General features: G+C 36.4%; 1 protein-coding gene across 1 annotated transcript in view; it reads left to right on the forward strand.

Annotated features, from left to right (window-relative positions):
* MCMDC2 (minichromosome maintenance domain containing 2) overlaps positions 1 to 22,320 on the forward strand; it is a 40,553-nt gene that overhangs the window by 11,715 nt on the left and 6,518 nt on the right. Inside the window, exons 9-14 of the mRNA XM_060287239.1 lie at positions 1,522 to 1,759; positions 8,182 to 8,387; positions 14,758 to 14,924; positions 15,433 to 15,612; positions 17,897 to 18,039; positions 21,676 to 21,785. Coding sequence (XP_060143222.1) covers positions 1,522 to 1,759; positions 8,182 to 8,387; positions 14,758 to 14,924; positions 15,433 to 15,612; positions 17,897 to 18,039; positions 21,676 to 21,785 — 1,044 coding nt within the window. The remainder of the gene's footprint in view (positions 1 to 1,521; positions 1,760 to 8,181; positions 8,388 to 14,757; positions 14,925 to 15,432; positions 15,613 to 17,896; positions 18,040 to 21,675; positions 21,786 to 22,320) is intronic.

Below are 22,320 nucleotides of genomic sequence, written 5' to 3' on the forward strand. Positions count from 1 at the left end.
GTGTCCCCTGCATCGACAGACGGACTCTCAACCACTGCGCCACCAGGGAAGCCCCTAGATTTTTTTTTTTTTTTAATAATTACCAACAAGAAAAATGTGTTAAGATGCCAAGAGTTAGAGATTAGTTTAAAGGTTTTTCTATCCAGCCCTTTGTTTTCTAACTAAGTAACTGTTGTGGTCTGAGAAAAAGAGCCGAAAAAAATGGCATCCTTTTCCTCAGCTGAGTTTTGAACCAATCGAGAAATAAGACAAAAGAGAAAGGCAGTTGGTCCCCAAAATATCACCCTTATTACTGATAATTTCCTTGCAACCTAATTAAGAATTAAGTAAACAAAAGCGGAGAGCAGACCTACTCTTAACTTGGCACACAAATATCTAAATATAGGACAGGCTATTTAAATCTTAAATAATGAAGTTAGATTTTTTTTCTGTTCCCTAGATAACCATCTGCAATAACAGAGGCCCAAGTTGAATTTAAATGCAATGGATTCTAGATACCTCTGCTTATTTAGAAGAGAAAGCTTTATTTATTTATTTATTTTTTGGCTGCGATGTGTGGTTTGTGGGGATCTTAGTTCCCCGACCAGGGATCGGGCCCATGCCCCCTGCATTGGAAGCACAGAGTCCTAACCACTGGACAACCAGGGAATTCCAGAGAAAAACTTCTTAAAAGAATAAAAATATTGAAGAAAGAAACTACTAATGAACAATAGGCATTTTAAAGATATTTAAAATATTTTCTGCTGTGAAGTGCTTTAAGATTTACTGATTTGGTGGCAGAACATGATATATATGTAGGTGAAGTGTACTTTCTCCTGCTGAACTCCAGAATTAGGCAGATTTAACCACCCAAATGTGGCAAGAGCTACACTAATGTAGGCCTCCCTTGGTCCATGGGCATTGATGAGTAGAAGAAATCATTGCCCTGTGATGACAGCCTAAGAGGAAGGAGAAAGGGACTGGGTTACATGTGCACAGCTGTTTCTCCCAAACTGACCAACTGGATTAAAACACTCATCTCTTTCAGGAGTTGGACAGAATAAGGTAGTGGAGAAGGTCTAGAATGTTACAGTATATGTTGAAGTAGTAGAGTATAAATCTCCCCTTTTAACAGCAATAATCAAATATTTCCCATTCTGCTTTTTAGACCTCACTAAAGGTGATAATATTTCAAACATAGATATGTAGAAGCAAACACTGCAGTACAAGAGCCCCATGATCTGGCTTTGCTCACATAGGTCTTACTTAAAAGGAAAAAAATGAGAGATTTGCTTGCAACCCACAGCCAGTCTGTGTGGGCACAAAGGTTGACTGCTGCTTCTTACTGCATTCCTTGGGATAGAAATGATAGACCAGAGTGACCTCTGATCATAATTTAATATCATTGTAATAATTTGAATGTGGCATCATTAAAAGAACTGCAATTTGATAATATTTTAGATAAATGGAATTAGATGTCTATAATATCATTTTCTTGTTTTAAAAAACTCTTTTTAACATATATGTAATATTTACTTTCAGTTCCTTCAGGAATTAGCGACAATTTCAGGTGTCTCCTCTCTTTGACTTCCAGCTCGTACTGGAAGTTTACAGCAATACTTGCCAATGTCTTTGCATCACAAATTGTTCCTCCTGGGACTTACAATTTGCTCAAGCTCTGTTTGTTGATGAGTCTAGTACAGACAAGTGACCGTAACAAGGAACTGGAAGATTGCCTGGATCTTTTAATTATAACAAGTGATATTCTACTCGTAGACAGGTAAAATATATGACATTATGAATTGGTCACAGATTTGCATACATCTTTTCCATGAGCATTATTACAAGACAAATATTTGGAATTTATCTGAGCAGTATAAATATTTAAATAAACTTTTATCAATGAAGTTCAAAACTTTTTAAAACATGAATTGAGAAATGGGATATTTGCTTTCAACATTTTGAGAATCTAACCACTCGAAGTTTCAACTTGTTTCCCCACTCAGACCTTTTTAAATAAATGGCTCCTTTGCAGGCTTCCTTGTCCTCCATTCCCTAGATCAGTGTTCTGCTTTTGTACTTTGTTTTCACTTCAAAATAATCTCCCCGCTAGAGCTAACAAGCTGTTTTCTTCTTTTTCTTCAAGATTCCATTCAATAGTATTGATTCACTGTGCCCAAATAAGGCTGTTAAAAGTGCCAAAATTACTGTTTTGGGGGTGTCACTCTAACCTTGGAGTAAGCCTCTACTCAGCATATTGGGGCTCCCCACTAGCAAGTACCCTTTTTAAAAAGTTACTTAAATGTGCAAAGAGCTAGGAATAAGCTTCATATATTAAAATCATGTATGCAAATATAAAGCAAAAACAAATTTATAGAATGAATTTTAAATTAAAAAAATAAAATTCAAATTAGCTCTAACTTAATTGGACAGATGATGTTTTGCTAAAATTAAAATTAAATCACAATGTAAGTATAGTGCTAACTGCTACAGATTGCACCAATTTAATCTTACACTAATGAGCATGAGAATATTTGTTTCCTAACAGCCTCACCAACACTGGGTATTATCAAACTTTAAAATTTTGCCATTTGATGGATGGAAAGTGGTATTTTATTTTAATTTGCATTTCTTTAACTAGAAGTAAGTTTTAGCATCATTTAGAATTTGTTAAACGCTTTTTATTATTTTTCTATGAACTCCTTGACCATTGTCCATTTTTTAAATTAAGTTGTTTATTTCTTACTGATTTGTGATACCTCTTGTAAATTAAAGCCTTTGTCTCTTTTTCTGTTTGTCATTAATCTTTTCCTGTGGTATTTGGGGCTGTATGAGAGACTTGGTGTTTTGTTTTGTTTTTTAGGTAAAATTTACATAAATAAAGTGAAGTAATGAGATCTTAGGTATACAATTCGATGAGTGTTGACAGATGACATACACTCCTATAGCCATCACCTCAATAAGATATGGAACATTTCCATTTTCCTTTACCTTGCAAAGGTCCTTCATTCTCTCTTCCAATTAGTTCCTATCTCCACGGGTGATTTCTGTCACCATAGGTTAATCTTCCTGTTCTTGAACTTCGTATAACTAGGATCATACAGTACACACTCTTTTGGGTCTAGCTTCTTTCGCTTAACGTGTTTTTTGTTTTTTGTTTTGTGATACGCGGGCCTCTCACTGTTGTGGCCTCTCCCGTTGCGGAGCACAGGCTCCGGACGCGCAGGCTCAGCGGCCATGGCTCACGGGCCCAGCCGCTCCGCGGCATGTGGGATCTTCCCGGACCAGGGCACGAACCTGCGTCCCCTGCATTGGCAGGCGGACTCTCAACCACTGTGCCACCAGGGAAGCCCCACTTAACGTGTTTTTGAGATTGGCCCTGTTGTGTGTATCAGAAGTTCATTGTTTTTATTGATGAGTAGTGTTCCATTATATATATATATATATACCAGAATTTGTTTATCTGTTCTTCTCGTAATAGACATTTGGGTTTTGCATGTTTTGTTTTGGTTTTGTTTTGGTTTTTTTTTCATTATTAAAGCAAAGTCCTAGGACAGGGCATGGCACACAGAAGATGATCAATTGCTATTTGATGAATGAATCAATGAATGGATTTGTGGGGGTTTTTTGGCTGCGTTTTGGGTCTTCATTGCTGCGCATGGACTCTCTCTAGTTGCAGCAAGCAGGGGCTACTCTTAGTTGCGGTGTGCAGGCTTCTCATTGTAGTGGCCTCTCTTGTTGCAGAGCATGGGCTCCAGTAGTTGTGCCCATGGGCTCAGTAGTTGTGGCTCGCAGGCTCCAGAGTCCAGGCTCAGTAGTTGTGGCACACGGGCTTAGTTGCTCCAAGGCATGTGGGATCTTCCTGGACCAGGGCTTGAACCCATGTCCCCTGCATTGGCAGGCGGATTCTTAACCACTGCGCCACCAGGGAAGCCCTGGGTTTTGCATATTTTGACTATATAAGTAAGGCTGCTATAAACATCTCTTGTATAAGTCTTTTTGTAGACTTAGGTTTTTATTATCTTGGGTAAATACCTAGGAGTGGAATTATTATGTCATAAGGTAGGTTTATATAACTTTATAAGAAACTGCCAAACAGTTTTTTAAAGTGGTTTTACAATTTTACATTCCTAACAATGAGTTAAGGCTCCAGTTGTTTCTATCCTCACCAACATCCAGTGTGGTCAGTCTTTCTCAATTTAGCCATTCTAGTATATGTGAAATGGTGTCTCACTACAGTTCTAAGTTGCATTTCCTTGATGACTACTGATTCAAGCTCTTTTTCATGTGCTTATTAGTTACTCATGTATCTCCTTTTCTGAAGTGTCAGGTCCTTTGTTCACTTTTAAATGGGGCTCTTCCAGATGCACATCCATTGTCACATATGTATCATGAAATTTTTCTCCCAGTCTAAAGCTTGAGTTATTTTCTTAAAGATATCGTTGATGAGCAGTCCTTTTAGTTTAGGTTATTATTTTCTTTTATGTTTAGTGTTTTCTGGGTTCTGTTTAAGAAATCTTTGTCTACCCCAAGGTCATGAAAATATTCTTTTATGTTTTCTTCTAGAAGTATTTGTTTTTACATTGGTCTGTTTTCTATTACAAGTCAATTTTTGTATATGATACAAGGTAGGAGCCAAGATTAATATTTTTCCTATGCATTTATCTAATTTTTCCATACCATTTGTTTAAAAGACTTTCCTTTCCCCATTGAATTGCTTTGCTACCAATGTTGCAAATTAGTTGAACTGGTTATAAACAGTGGTTATAAACTGGTTATAAACAATTTTAGGTGTAAAATTGAACTGGGTATATATCTATTTAAACGTTCTTTTCTGTTATTTTGACCTTTATGTCTATAATTATACCTCACATTCTTGGTTATTGTAGCTCTATATTAAGTTTTGAATCAGGTAGTGCAACTTTATTCTTCATTTTTAAGATTTGTTTGCACTATTTTAGGTCGTTTACATGTTCTTATAAAGTTTAGAATCGCTTCCCTGGTGGCGCAGTGGTTGAGTCTGCGTGCCGATGCAGGGGACACAGGTTCGTGCCCCGGTCTGGGAAGATCCCACATGCCGCGGAGCGGCTGGGCCCATGAGCCATGGCCGAGCCTGCGCGTCCGGAGCCTGTGCTCCGCAATGGGAGAGGCCACAACGCGTACCGTAAAAAAAAAAAAGTTTAGAATCTATATGTTAATACCAGCCTCTATCCCCATCACCCCAAAAGAGCCTTTAAGGATTTTGACGGAACTGCATTTAACTTATAAATCAATTTGGGAAGAATTTACATCTTAACAATGTTGAGTCTTCCAATCTGTGAATATGGTATATATCTCCATTTATTTAAATCTTAATTTCTTTCAGCAATGTTTTGTAAAGGTCATGCACATAATTTAAGTTGATTTCTAAGTATTTGGTATTTTTGATGCTATGAAAAATGGTAGTGTTTTATTAATTTTATTTTTCAAATATTTGCTGTGAGTATATAGAGATACAATTGATTTTTGTATTTGGATCTTTTACTCTGTGACCTTGTATCAGTAGTTCAAAAAATTCCTCAGCTGATTCCAATGATTAGCCAAGTTTGAGGCCCATTGTTCTATATTACTAGGTTCTCAGCCTGACTGCATGTTAGAATCATCTGGGATAATATTAAAAAAAAAAATTTATGGGGCTTCCCTGGTGGCGCAGTGGTTAAGAATCCGCCTGCCAATGCAGGGGACACGGCTTCGAGCCCTGGTCTGGGAAGATCCCACATGCCGCGGAGCAACAAAGCCCGCGCGCCACAACTACTGAGCCTGCGCTCTAGAGCCTGCGAGCCACAATTACTGAGCCCGTGGTTCGCAACAAGAGAAGACACGACAATGAGAAGCCCACGCACCACAACGAAACGTGGCCCCCACTCACTGCAACTAGAGAAAGCCCATGCGCAGCAACGAAGACCCAACACAGCCAAAAATAAATAAATTTATTAAAAAAAATTATGACTGTGGCTCACCCCTAGAGATTCTAATTTACATCGTTTGGGATGGAGCTTGGCATTAGAATTTTTAAAAAACCCCAGGCAATTTTTTTTGTTAAAAAGTATAATTGACATGCAATATCATGTTCGTGTACATCATAGTGATTCAATATTTATATACATTTCAAAATGGTCACCACAATAAGTCTAGTTACCATCTGTCACCATACAAAGTTATTACAATATTATTGACCATATTCTCTATGCTGTACCTTACATCCTCGTGACATTTATTTTATAACTAGAAGTTTGTACCTCTTAATCCCTTTTACTTATTTCACTTTCCCAATCCCCCTCCCCTCTGGCAACAAGTTTGTTTTCTATATCTATTCTGTCTTGTTTTGTTTGTTCTTTTTTTTTTTTTTTTAGATTCCACATATAAGTGAAATCGTATATAACAATTATCTTTTTCTATCTGACTTACTTTACTTAGCATAATACCCTCTAGGCCCATCCATGTTGTCACAAATGTCAAGATTTCATACTTTTTATTGCTGAATGATATTCCATTATATATATACCACATCTTCTTTATCAATTCATCTATTCATAGACACTTAGCTTGTTTCCATATCTTGGCTATTGTAAATAATGCTGCAATGAACATAGGGGAGCATATATCTTTTCTAATTAGTGTTTTTGTTTTCTTTGGATTAATACCCAGGAGTGGGATTGCTGGATCATATGGTAACTCTATTTTTAGTTTTTTGAGGAACCTCCTTACTATTTTCCACAGTGGCTGCAACAATTTACATTCCCACCAACAGTGTATAAGTAGTCCCTTTTCTCCACATTCTTGCCGACGCTTGGGTTGTTTTTTGTTGTTTTTTTTGTCTTTTTGATAACAGCCATTCTGACAGGTGTGATGTGATATCTCATCATGGTGTTGATTTGCATTCCCCTGATGAGTAGTGATTTGACCGTCTTTTCATGTGCCTGTTGGTTCCCCAGGTAATTTTAATGTGAGCTAGGGTTGAGAACCACTGCTCTATAGGCTTGCAAATTTTCTTTCTAAATCTTACTCACCCATATTGTATATCTTCAAACTAGCATCTAAATTCTTTGGAATGACACATACACTAGACATTTTATAGCATCTGCCTATCCACATTTAAGAGATACTGCTTCACCCTTTTTGTACCATGTCTCTATTCATCATAGTAGATTGCACCAGCAAGCTATGATTTCTGTGGCAAGGATTTAAAAGCTAAGCTAAGATAATCATATTCCTTTCTTATAATTTAAATTTGAGAAATGAAGAGCTTGAGGCAATTGGCAAAGAGATTAGAAAGCAAAAGGATGTATCAAGAGTTATCTTGATACATAGGTAACAGGGGTAGTCATGATGAACTATTGGCAAGCCTAAATGCAAAAATTTTGAATAAACGAAAGAAAGCAATTCATAAAAAAAGGAAGTCGCCGTTCAAATGTCATTTCTCTATAGCTTTCTCTGACGTCCATCCAGGAGGAAATAATGATCTTTTATGGATGTCCTCATGACATTATGTTAGTACTTATCACATCGTGTTTTAGTTTTTTGTTTACATCTCTCTAGGCTGTGAGCTTTCCAAGTTAAGGACCAAATCTCATATATATATATTGTTAATAACCTGAGACAATACATAGCAAAGACAAATTCTTTTTTTTTAATTAATTAATTATTTTTTGCTGCATTGGGTCTTTGTTGCTGCGTGTGGGCTTTCTCTAGTTGCAGCAAGCAAGGGCTACTCTTCGTTGCAGTGAGTGAGGGCTACTCTTCGTTGCGGTGCATGGGCTTCTCATTGGGGTGGCTTCTCTTGTTGTGGCGCACAGGCTCTAGGCGTGTGGGCTTCAGTAGTTGTGGCATGCGGGCTCAGTAGTTGTGGCTCACAGGCTCTAGAGCACAGGATCAGTAGTTGTGGCACACAGGCTTAGTTGCTCCGCGGCATGTGGGATCCTCCCGGATCAGGGCTCGAACCCGTGTCCCCTGCATTGGCAGGAGGATTCTTAACCACTGCACCACCAGGGAAGTCCTACATATACGTTTTTATCCATAACACTAGTGCTCAATAGACATTGAATCAAATTAAATCTAATTGTATAGCTATTATACATTATGACTTCTGAAAATCAAATATTAAATAAGTAATATTTGTAATGAATAATGAATAAGTAATGAATAATTTATTTTTTCCCTTAGGCTTTTGAATTTTAGTATAAACCTTGTGCCCCGTGGTATACGTCATCCAGTCTCTACTGAAATTTTTCCTACTCTATCCAGGAATAAGTATGGAACTGGAGCAGTTAGCATTCAAGGTGGCAGTGCTTTGCTAGCTAAAGGTGGTATCTGCTTTATAGGAGACTTGGCTTCACACAAAAAAGATAAACTTGAACAGCTTCAATCAGGTAAACAGTATTTTTTCAAATTAATTTTCACCTGTTTAACTTATAGTCTTATCAGTGTCAAGGGGTTACTTAACAATTAAGATTGTATTGTACACGTTTTAGGAATAGAGAAATTATATTAAATGACATTTCTCATTTTACCTTTATAAATAAAAACAGAGGAATTTAATGTGCAAATGCATTATTTTAGGCTTTGCTCTCAGTTGTGCTAACACATGAGTTTGTATTAGACCAGATTTATTTCCTTTTCTTGTCTTATTGCATTAGCTAGGACTTCCAATATGATGTTGAAAAACAGTGGTGAGAAGGAACATCCTGATCTTGTCTTGCTCCTGATCTTAACAGGAAAGTTTCATGCTTCTCACCATTGAGTATGATGTTAGCTGTAGGTTTTTTGTAGAAGTTCTCTTGCAAGTTGAAGGAATTTCGCTCTATTCTTAATCTACTAAGAGTTTTTTAATAATGCATTGGTGCTGAATTTTATCAAGTGCTTTTTCTACACCTATTGATATGATAATGTGATTTTTCAATCACATATTGAAAAATGTGATATGCCTGTTGATAAATGAATGCCTGTTGATATTATGGACTACATTAATCGATTTTCAAATGTTGAACCAGCTTTGCATACCTAACATAAACCCTACCTGGCTGTGGTGTATAATTCTTTTTATACATTGTTGGACTTGATTTGCTGTTATTTTGTTGAGGATTTTTGCCTGTATATTCACAAGAGATATTGGTCTGTAGTTTTCCTATAATATCTTTTGTCTGGTTTTAGTATTAGGATAATGCTGCTTGGGCCAGATTTATAACTAACAAGGATATGGACAGATAAGTATCGGGCCAAGAGAAGTTAGGGCCTTACACTCTTAGCATACCGGCAAGAATGTGCAGCAATACTCAGGGCACATAGTATATTGCCTCTCCCTACAAGAGAATGCAGAAATAGACCCACACTAGTATGCTTACTTGATTTTTTTTAAATTTATGTATTTAATTTGTTTATTTTTGGCTGTGTTGGGTCTTTGTTGCTGTGCATGGGCTTTCTCTTGTAGCAGCGAGCAGGGGCTACTCTTTGTTGCGGTGCAAAGCCTTCTCATTGTGGTGGCTTCTCTCATTGCGGAGCACAGGTTCTAGGTGTGCGGGCTCAGTAGTTGTGGCTCGTGGGCTCTAGAGCACAGGCTCAGGAGTTATGGCTCGCGGGCTCTAGAGCGCAGGCTCAGTTGCGGCGCACGGGCTTAGTTGCTCTGCGGCATGTGGGATCTTCCCGGACCAGGGCTCAAAGCCGTGTCTCCTGCATTGGCAGGTGGATTCTTAACCACTGCGCCACCAGGGAAGCCCTGCTTACTTGATTTTTGACCACAGCATCAAAGCAAGAAAATGGACAAAGGAAAGTTTTTTCAACAAATGATAGTGGAACATATGGCTATATATATGGAAAAAATTAATATTGACTCATACCTCACAACTGTATACAATAATTAATTAAAGATGGATCATAAACCTAAATGTAAAAACTAAAATTATATAGCTACTAGAAGAAAACATGGGAAATCTTCATGACCTTAGGGTAGGCAAAGATTTTTTAGACAAAACCCAGAAAGCAATAAACAGAAAATAATTGATGAATTGGACTTCATCAAAACTAAAAAGTTATACACATCAAAAAGGCCATTTAAAAAGTGAATAGGCAAGCAAAGAAAAAGAAAATAATTGCAATACATATATTTGACATAGGACATACACCTAGAACATAGAAACAATTCTAACAAGTCAGTAATTTGAAAAACAAAGAACCAGACAGCCTACAGAATGGGAGAAAATATTTGCAAAGGATGTGACTGACAAGGCTTAATCTCCAAAATATACTACAAACAGCTCATACAACTCAACAACAAAAAAAACAAACAATCCAATCAAAAAATGGGCTGAAGACCTCAATAGACATTTCTCCAAAGAAGACATACATGGTCAACAGGCACATGGAAAGATGCTCAACATCACTAATTATTAGAAAAATGCAAATCAAAACTACAATGAGGGCTTCCCTGGTGGCGCAGTGGTTGAGAGTCCGCCTGCCGATGCAGGGGACACGGGTTCGTGCCCCGGTCCGGGAAGATCCCACATGCCGTGGAGTGGCTGGGCCCGTGAGCCTTTGTGTCCGGAGCCTGTGCTCCACAACGGGAGAGGCCACAACAGTGAGAGGCCTGTGTACCGCAAAAAAAAAAAAAAAACAACTACAATGAGATACTGCCTCACACCAGTCAGAATGGCCATCATTAAAAAGTCTACAAATAACAAATGCTGGAGAGGATGTGGAAAAAACGGAACCCTCCTACAGAGTTGGTGGGAATGTAAGTTGGTGCAGCCACTATGGAAAACAGTATGGAGGCTCCTCAAAAAACTAAAAATAGAGTTGCCATATGATCCAGCAATCCCACTCCTGGGCATATATCCAGACAAAATTATAATTCAAAAAGATATTTGCACCCCTATGTTCATAGCAGCACTGTTCACAATAGCCAAGACATGGAAACAGCCTAAATGTCCCTTGACGGATGTATGGATAAAGAAGATGTACTTTGTCAATACTACTCAGCCATAAAAAAGAATGAAATAATGCCATTTGCAGCAACAGGGATGGACCTAGAGATTGTCATACTAAGGGAAGTAAGGCAGACAGAGAAAGACAAATATCATATGATATCACTTATATGTGGAATCTAAAGTATGATACAAACGAACTTACCTACAAAACAGAAACAGACGCATAGACATAGAGATAAACCATAATGGAAAAGAATATAAAAAAGAACGTATATTTATGTATATATTTCTGTACAGCAGAAATTAACACAACATTGTAAATCAAACATTCTTCAACTTAAAAACACATACACACAAAGGACCCAGCAAAAAAATGGTCTAAAGACTTAGTGACTTCACAAAGGAATGTATACAAAATGACAAATAAGTGCATGAAATAGTGCTTAATATCATTAGTTGGATATTGGGGAAATGAAAAATAAACCACAATGAGATACCACTACTTACACATACTAGCAGGTGCTGCTTCATGTGTGGGAATAAGAATAGCTCCCCCTAGAAGAGCCTGACACTTGGTTAAAACTCTACTGTCACCATCTTCAAATTTTAAATGATTTTAGGGCTTCCCTGGTGGCTCAGTGGTTAAGAATCCGCCTGCCAATGCAGGGGACACGGGTTCGAGCCCTGGTCCAGGAAGATCCCACATGCCACATAGCAACTAAGCCCGTGTGTCACAACTACTGAGCCTGCGCTCTACAGCCCATGAGCCACAACTGCTGAAGCCCGCGCGCCTAGAGCCCGTGCTCCGCAACAAGAGAAGCCACCACAATGAGAAGCCCGTGCACCCCAACGAAGAGCAGCCCCCACTCGCTGCACCTAGAGAAAGCCCGCACACAGCAATGAAGACCCAACACAGTCAAAAATAAATAAATAAATAAAATAAATTTTTATAAAAAGAAAATTTTAATGATTTTATCTTTGAAGTTGTTTTGTAAGGAAGACAGTGGAGCTTCAACGTGAGCAGAGGGGATACATCCATGCCTGTGTCCACCATGCCTTGCTGCCCTATTTCAAATAGCATTTGCGATCACTATGAGGCTTGTTAACACAATTTGTAATCAGTTTGATTCTTGCTGGACTCTCATGCATTGTGACTACACTGCAATTCAGTGCCCATGTTCCATTTCAAAACATCTTCCGCTGAGTGAGATGGGGAGCTGATAGCCCCAAGGAGGCCAAGCTTTCCATTTGAATCAGACTTGCTTCTGTAATAGGCAGTTGCATTCTAAGAAACACAAATGACCGAGGAACCCCATCATATCCTTTCTTACGTGGCTACTTCCCTGTATTTGCCAACCTCTTACACTGAAAATGATAATATAGGAGGGAAGGGAAAGATAGGGCAACCCGTTGTTCCTTTTCCTTTTAGTCCTTCCATACTCATCAGTAGAGAGTGCTGGTGAAATGTGTGAATATCAAGAAACAAATTAAAAACAGTTTTGTGCAAAATAAAAATATTTCCCCTGTTCTGATAAGAACAAAAATACATAACTGTGTATTAATACTTCCTACAAAATACTGATGATGCTGCATATGAGTTAAATGCTCAAATATTTGTATTTAAGACTGGAATTGTACAATATAAATGGTAAAATTCGTGTCAATAATTTAAAATTTTAGTATTAGACTGACAGCTACTTCTATTACATTTTCTGGTAATAGCTTTATTGAAGTATAACTTGCACACCATAAAATTCACCCACCTAAAATGTACAGTTCAGTGGCTTTTTGAATATTCACAGAGTTGTACAACCATCACCACTATCTGTTATACTTTCAGAACATTTTCATTACCCCAAAGGAAACCCTGTACTCATTAGCAGTCACCCCCCATGCCCCCTCTCCCCAGAGTTCCCGGAAACCTAATCTGCTTTCTGTCTCTATGGAGTTGCCTGTTCTGGACATTTCATATAAATGGAATCATACAATTTGTGGTCTTTTATTACTGGCTTCTTTCGCTTAGCATAATGTTTTTGAGGTTCATCCATGTTGTAGCATGTATCACTTCATTCCTTTTTTAAAAAATATTGATAAAATACACAATGTAAAATTGACCATTTTAACCATTTTCCAATGTACAGTTCAGTGGCATTAAGTACATTCACAATGTTACACAATCATCACCACTATCCATTTCTAGAACTTTTTCATAATCCCCAACAGAAAGTCTGTACTCATTAAACAATAACTCTTTATTCCCCCCTATCTCTAGCCCCTGGAAACCTCTATTTGACTTTCTGTCTCTATGAATTTGCCTCTTCACAGAATCTCATTCCTTTTTATGGCTGAATGATATTCCAATATATATAGGGGATTTTATATATATATATAAAATCACTTAAAAAATCATTCATCTGTTAATGGACCCTTGGGTTGTTTCTACCTTTTGGCTATTATAATGCTGCTGTGAACATTGGTGTAAAAGTATCTGTTTAAGTGCCTGCTTTCAACTCTTTTGCATATACACCTATAAGTGGAATTGCTGGATCATGTGGTCATTCTATGTTTAACTTTATGAGGATCCACCAAACTGCTTTCCACAGTGGCCACACCATTTTACATTCCCACCAGTAATGCACAAGGGTTCTGATCTCTCCACATCACCCCTATTACATTTTATAAGTAATAAAATATTCTTAAAAGAAAAAGCTTTATATAAAAAAAAGCATTTTCCTCTGCTTTTTGAATAAGAGGCCCATATTTTCATTTTACATTGGACCCTACAAATTATGTGGCTGGCCCTGGCTACTAGAATTACAAAAATTAAAAAGACCGACAACAACAGATGTTACCAAGGATGTAGAGAAGTTGGAGTTCTCATATATTGTTGATGAGAGTATAGAATAGTACAACCATTTTGCAAACTGCTCTGGCAGTTTCTATATAGTTAAATATATATTTACCTTATGATCCAAAAGAAAAATAAACATGTATACAAAAAACTCTTATCGTGATCGGAGAGAAGACTAATTTGAGAAATATTTGGGAGATAGCATCCTAGGAATAGAAATGAATCCATAGATTGAATGCTTATAAGGGATAAGGGGAGGACAGAAAGGAGAATGGGATGTTTCCACATTTTTTGTTTGGGTTTTAAGTGGATCAGTGGTGATTCTCCTAATTGTGAGTAATGCACAATAGCCATTTGAGGAGGAGAAATGATGAATTTGGTTTCTCACATGTTGAATTTGAGATATATTTTCTCCTAGTCACTCCTACTTAGATGGCCCACTTTCTATTATTTGTTTTGGCACATAAAAGAACATTGTTGGGGACTTCCCTGGCAGTCCAATAGTTAAGACTCCACGCTCCCAATGCAGGGGGCGTGGGTTCGATCCCTGGGCAGGGAACTAAGGTCCCACATGCCGCATGACACAGCCAAAACAAAACAAAACAAAACAAAAAAACCCCCAGAACATTGTTTAATTTCAGCCTCCCTTGTAAGCCTGCACTACCTGCACTATATGACCATTCTCCTTACTCTCTGCCTATTCCTCCCAATTCACGATTCTAGCTACATGCTTTGGACTGATGATACTCATCGTCAGGGGACACATAAACATTCAAATGTTTTTCTTTCCTTCTTCTTTTTTATGGCAGATCCTCTAATTTAGCCATATCTTGCAAAACAATCAAATTTACTTGTGTTTTTACTATCCAAATTTAGACTGTAAAATTCTGTATAATAATATTTATTAATTTATAGACATGTAGACCAAAGTGAACTTAAATAACAAATGGATAATGTCTTTTGACTTAGCTGTGGAAAGTAGAAGCATCACAGTATACATCTCGGGAAAGAAGTTTGGGGATGATATGGATCAGCAAATGACTTTTCCAGTTCAGTGCAGTTTTTGGTCTTTTGTTGATATGGATTCATCTTCAAGAAGAAATGTACAGAAAACCAATACTCTAATTGGTCAGATGGTAAAGTATATGTGTATCTTATTGTTAGAGTGTTGTTCAGGGAATTTAGTCACAGATTTTAATCTTAATGTTTTTATTGTTCTTAATGTTTTTTTATTTCTGTGCTTAATTTCTATACTTAATTGGGTACTAGAACTAAATAATGACACAGTTGTTTGAAAATTTTCAGTTTTTAGTCATGCAAAGCAGGTGTCTGCTCACTAGAAATTATTATTTGAATAGGTAGTGGGAGAGGCTTTAATGAATAATGTGTAAGAAGATACTCAGTAAAAAGCATTTTAGAAAAATTTATTATCACAAAGTTCCCATGCTATTTGGGAATCACTTTAAATAATAATTAATAATAACAAATAATAAAATTATTACAATTATAGTTTCATAATTTAATTAATATTATAATAATATAATTCTAATAATTTAAATAATAATTCTAAATAATAGTTAATTTGAAGTGTTTATGAAAATGCCAGTGTTTAATATTTGCCTTTTACATTTTTGTTTGATGTAGGATTGCAGTTTGATTCCAGCTAATCTCATAGAGGCATTTGGATTATTGATTAACTGCAATGAGTCATCTCCTTGCCACCCACTTCTTCCTACTGTGCAACATACTTTAAAGAAAGCCATTGATCCTGAAGGGCTGCTTTATGTAGCTTCTAAACAGTTCACAACTGAAGATTTTGAAAAGGTAAAAGTATGTGCTAATGTTTCTCAATGTAAATAAAACTCCCTTTGAACATTTAATTTTCCTTATTTAGAATTCTTTTATTCTAATTTGCTTCCAGCTTTTAAGGATTTTAAGGACATTGTATAGAAAAAATTTAGGTTTATAATTAAACTAGAAACTGTAAGGACATAGGGACTTCCCTGGCCGTCCAGTGGGTAAGACTCCATGCTCCCAGTGCAGGGGGCCCGGGTTCGACCCCTGGTCGGGGAATTAGATCCCACATGCATGCTGCAACTAAGACCCAGTGCAACCAAAATAAATAAATAAATAAATATTTTTAAAAAACTATAAGGACATAGATATTAAAACATTGAGTTTATTCTTTGAACCACTGAGCAAATCACCATATCTTAAAGCATTTCCATGAAAAGATTCAAAATAGAATATTTCTATAAAACATTATGTTGAGAGGCTTTATAAGTATACAGCTTTCTACATTTTACAGACTATTCAAAGGGAAACTTTATATGAATGCCTGCAGAGTTCTGACTATAGGGGATATCTCTCATGACTCACAAACCCATTTATTTTAATGTCCTGACCTGAAAACACGTGTGGTATGTTCAGAGAACCTGAGAGTAGATGATGCAAATTTAGTAATGCTTCTCATAGCTATTAAAGGTAGTCAGGTATTTACAAGTGAAGCCCTTTTAATATTAACTATTCAGAAATCTGTCCACAGTAGAGTTAAAGTATCTGTGTAGGATAGCTAAAAGGCATGGAATGTTGGGAAGTGGGAATCCATGGGTCATTAAATTTTTTGTTCATACCTGCCTTCCTTGTAGCCCAAATTGCATGGATAAAAGGTTGAAAGGTGAGGTGGATTTAAAAATGAAATATAAGCATAATTTATTCACATAAATTAGAACAGAAAAAGAATAATATTTATGATAAGGTCTTTTTGTTTGTTTTAGTATATAAAAAAAAGTAGTCTCTAGGAATTGGGATGCTAAATAATATAGACACGCTAATGACCTGGAGAAATTTTTGCCCAGTTTTTCCCTGAAAGACAAACAAAAAAAATCTATGGATTTATTAGTCAGGCATTTACTGAATACTTTATATATTTGAGCCTCTTTCTGTTCTTTTATGTTCTCTAAGAAATGTACATTTTTCTTCCTTAAATAGTTTATTATTTAATTGAGACATGAAACAATTAGGGACAACTTAAGTGCTAAGCTGAGTGGTGCTGACTATAAGTATTTCATCAATTCAGAAAGAAAGATATCAAGTAGAATGCAAGAGTTAGGAAGACTTCAGGAGGTGGTGAGATTTTACTTGGGCCTTAAGAAAAGGTAAGATTTAGATGACAGGAAGGATGGGCATTCAAAAAATAAAAATAGGAGCAAAGACATAAAGTAGAGATGAGTATAAATGGAAAACTGTGAGAAAACCTGCCCGACTGGAGCAAAAATTGTATTATGAAGTCATCAAGGTAGGTAGTTCTTGCAGAAGTTGACAACTGGAGGCTAATGCTAACTCCCAGTGCTGCACTCTCAGTAGCAGGGACAACGGGTCCTTTACTGAAAGGGGATATAGATGGCATATCACTGTGCCCCCATAGCATAAAATCTAGAGAGAGCTACCAATGTTATTAATAGTTTTATTATTATCTAGTTCTGAAGGCCTGGAGGGAATTGTGGAGTATAAGGAGAATAAAGACAGGACATATCCAACCCAGGACATATCCAGATCTTTTTAAAAGGTTATATTTAAAATATAGATATTGGGACTTACCTGGTGGTGCAGTGGTTAAGAATCCGCCTGCCAATGCAGGGGACATGGGTTTGAGCCCTGGTCTGGGGAGATCCCACATGCCACGGAGCAACTAAGCCCGTGCACCACAACTACTGAGCCTGTGCTCTAGAGCCCATGAGCCACAACTACTGAGCCTGTGTACCACAGCTACTGAAGTCCACACGCCTAGAGCCAGTGCTCCGCAACAAGAGAAGCCACCGCCATGAGAAGCCCGCCCACCGCAACGAAGAGTAGCCCCTGCTCGCTGCTACTAGAGAAAGCCCGTGCACAGCAACGAAGACCCAACGCAGCCAAAACTAAATAAAAATTTATAAAATATAGATATAATAGTTAATAGCAACATTTTATTATGGGTGATTTTTCCTTTTGGTTCTATGACTTGACAAACCAGAAAACAACACAGATGGTGAAAGTATACTTTGGATTTTTGTAATATAGGTTCTATAATAAAGTTTGAATCTCTTAAATTTTCACACTTTCAATTTAGCTGCTTGCTTTTGCAAAGAATTTGAATGTTGAATTCAGCTTGGAGGCAGAAAGAATGATTCATGGCTATTACCTAGCAAGTCGCAGAATCAGAACAGATTCTATATGTGGATCAAAGCTGTCAGCATCTGCATTAAAATATTTGTAGGTATTCAATTTTAAAACCATTATTGACCTTTAAATGATGTGTTTTATTAACTGTCTCACTTGTTTTTTTTGTTTGTTTGTTTGATTGCTGGTTGGTTGGTTTATAATATACCTTGTTCCAAAAGAATTTAAGGTGACAATAATTCCTTCTGTTGTAGTATTGCATCATTTGAACCTCCAGCAGTTTGTTTTCACTAAATTAATTTTTATTGGATACCCTGTATCAGATATGTCTGAGAAAAATGCACTGAATTCAAGTGAAAATGACTGTTTTTTAAAATGGGGCTGTTTACATTCTAGATATTTTGTAGTTGAACCTAGAAAAAAAGTTAAGTATATTGTTCCTTGTACTCTTATTATTTTTTAAGTGTTAACATCTGTAACACCTTTTTAAATTTTTAATTTATTTTAATTATTTATTTATTTGGTTGCACCAGGTTTTAGCTGTGGCAGGCGGGCTCCTTAGTTGAAGCTCATGGGCTCCTTAGTTGTGGCATGCATATGGGACCTAGTTCCCTCACCAGGGATCAAACCGGGGTCCCCTGCATAGAGAGCTCAGAGTCTTAACCACTTTGCCACCAGGGAAGTCCCCTGTTCCTTGTACTTTTAAATACTTTAGTACACTCATGTATTATTGTTCCTTGAAAGGTTTTTTTTAAACTAATTTTTATTGTAAAAGTAAAGTACAGACATACTGAAAGAAAAGTCTAAAATAATGAGTAAAGTGCCCTGCTAACCCTACCTATTACTATTCCACTCCCTAGAGATAATCACTGGCAAGAGTTTTTGTGTATCCTTCCAGATATTATTCATTCAAATACTAGCGTATACAAATATGTAATTTAAATATGTGATGTATATCAAATACATATTTTATTTGACTATGTTATATATTTTAGATGAATATGTTATTTAAATATATTATATAAAAATATTTTTATAATATATAAATCGGTATATACCTATATGGATAGATATTCTCTTTTTGCCCAAATGGAATCATGCAGGTATACATATCATGATGTCATACTATCAGCGCATAAAGAATTACCTCATACTGTTTTAATAGCTGCATTACAGTTTTACTATGTTGTCATATGGCTGTACCATAATTTAAACAGCCCCCTGTTGATAGACCATTACTTCATTTAATATAGATTAACGTATAATCTCAACCAAATTATGAAGTAGGACCAGGGGTAAAATAATCCATTAAATAAATAAATAAATATCTTTTTATGACTGCAATACAAAATAAGACAAGTGAAGGACTGATAGGATGTGACAAGTATAGGACTATAAGAGATAAATATGTTCAGTTAATTTCTCCAACTGTATATTTACCTTCATAGAGCTAAAAAATTGCTAAAGATAGGGCAAGGAAGAAATTAATTGTGACGTTTTAAAATGGTAAACAGAATTGTATAATGCTTTCCATTTTCTGAAGTAATATTTCAAATATTCAATACTCAAAGCTTAAAAGGTTTGAAAGTCCTATTTTCTCATAATGCTTTTTCTCTGTAGTAAAAAGATATTTTTTATTTAAACTCACATAGCCTCAGTTTACATTTGACTATACTGATCCAAGAATAAAGCAGAGTTAATTTTAATATGACAACTCTACTTTTTCCTATTTTAGAAATAAACATTAGAGATGCAGATGGGTTTTATGAAATAGCAAAGTAAATGAAGCACTACTCAGAAGAGTCATAAACCTTGACTTTTTCTCCTCCTTCTATAGACAGGTACCTAATAACACCAGCCTTGCTTTTCTAGAGAAGTGGAGCTGAACAATGCTCTTTTCTTTCCTTGAAAGGCTGTATTCATATTCTGTCCTGGTCAACAATTTTAGAAGAAGCTTGGGTGAGGACATCAGGAACATGATAATCAAATTTGTAAATAAACAACTCTGGAGAGATCTTCACAGGCTCAGATTATGATTTTAGTCTAGCAAGAAGAAAATTAATAGGACAAATGTAATGTCTTTTTTTTTTTTTTTACTTTTGGCCTTGCTGTGCGTTTGTTGCAGTGTGCGGGCTTCTCTAGTTGCAGCTCAAAGACTCTGGAGCATGCGGCCTCAGTAGTTGAGGCATGCAGGCTTAGTTGTGGTATGTGGGACCTTAGTTCCCCGACCAGGAATTGAACCCAGACCCCCTGCATTGGGAGTGTGGAGTCTTAACCACTGGACCACCAGGGAAGTCCCTGTAATGTCTTTAATTAGGTCCCAACCTCCCTGGTATAAGTGTGAATACATTGGAAAGGGGTGATCTGGCTTAATATGAAGAAGATTTGAGATTTCATTATTTTTACATATAATATGAGTAAGCAAGGTAATATGGCTGTAAATAATACTGTGATTTGGGGTTGTAGTAATAGAACATAGTATCAAGAGTGAGAAGATGCTAATTCTGCCCCACCTGTACCCTGCTGATCAAATCACACCTGTAGCACTGTACTGAAAAGGAATATTAACCAAATCTGGTCACAAGGAGAATAGCCAAGATGACAAGGGGCTTGAAAATTATGTCACATGACATATTAAAAGAACTAGGAGGAACTTTCCTGGCGGTCCAGTGGTTATGACTCCGCGCTTCCAAAGCAGGGGGCACGGGATCCATCCCTGGTTGGGGGAACCAAGATCATATGCTGCGTGGTGCAGCCCCCGCACCAAAAAAAAAAAAAAAGAACTAGGAATATTTATTTTGGAGAAAATAAAGCATGGAGCAACTAGAAAAGCTGTCTTTGAATATTTGAAGAGCTGTCACATTTAAGAAGTATTAGACTTGTTTTGTAATCCCAGAAGACAAAACAGGGACCAGTTGGTATACATTGCAGTGAAACCAATTTCAGCTTACATTTATATAATCTTTGTGGGTGAGTCCCAAAATTTTCAAATACCTTATTTGAAATCACAATAACCCTATTAATTATTATTATCCCCATTTTATAGCAGAGCTTCAAAAAATCTCAGAAGTTAAATGATTCATACAAACTCACACAGCTAGTAAATTCTAGAGACATAACCCAGGTTTTCTGATTCCCACATCCAGCAATCATTCAAGTACATTAAAGCTAGCTTAAAAATAAAAAATAAAGGAATGGATTGCCTCATGATTCCTAGTGAATCCTAGGTGAAGTTCAAAAGGGACCGAATAATAAGTAGCCTGGGATGTTGTAGAGAAAATTCAGTTACATGATGGGATTTGAAATTTGCTGTCTAAAATGTCTTCCAACACTGAAATTTCAAGATTCTATGAGGACTTCAAATGGATTAAGAACTAGGAGAAAATACAAAGGATGTGTCTATAAGAGATATTTAGTTAGGTTAATTTTTCCAACTGTGTATTTAACTGAACAGAACTTGGGGAGCGCAGGGTGTAGAATAATAAAGAAAAGCCAGGATAGAAACCAATTCTTTGATAATAAGTCAGGATACTTCCTTGTTCTGCAACAGTCTATTCAACTTGGTAGGAAAAAATGCTTTGAAAAGAAAATAAAATTTTTTAAAAATAAGAATATGCTGATATTTAAGGTGTGGCTTCTGCTCACACATATCTTGGTTTGTTCCTGCCAAAATATATATTATCTTTATAATATCAACATATTTTGATTGGCATCAGTTTTCTTTTTTAGAGTTTCCCTATCTGAAGCCCATGCTCGACTGAACCTAAGGAATAAAGTGCTTAAAGAAGATGTACTTATTGCAGCCTTATTATTTGAAACATCTCTAACATTGAAATATGGTAATCTATTAAGTTATTAGTGATCACTACAAATAATTATATTTAAACTTGAATATTCTTAATCCGGTAAATTAAGATGTTACATATATTTTAAACAATATTTTAAAGAATAATAAATTTCTACCACGTAAGTCCTGTTTGAATTTAAACATTTAGTAATTATTTACAGGTAGTATCATTATCTGGTATCAAGTTCCTAATTGTGCATGATTGTTTCTATGCTTGAACTTTTGCATTGCTTAGAGAATTCTGAAAAAAAAGTATGACACATGAAATGATTTAAAATTTATCTTCCTTTTAAAATAGCATGCAACATTTAATTGTCAAGCAATCCCCCAGAGTGGAGTTAGACACATAGCCAAAGAAAATGTGATCATCTTGCATCACCACCTTCTCTCAATTGCTAGTTATAATACTGTGACTATAGCATTTAATTATTTGAAATCAAAGGAGCTTATCATGGTTTTGCTAATAAAAACATAAAGGGGCTCTTAAAGGTAAGAGTAAAGAGAATTATCCTCACAAAGTTCTTTTT

The sequence above is a fragment of the Globicephala melas genome, chromosome 17 (assembly GCF_963455315.2).
Source record: "Globicephala melas chromosome 17, mGloMel1.2, whole genome shotgun sequence".
Taxonomy (NCBI): Eukaryota; Metazoa; Chordata; class Mammalia; order Artiodactyla; family Delphinidae; genus Globicephala; species Globicephala melas.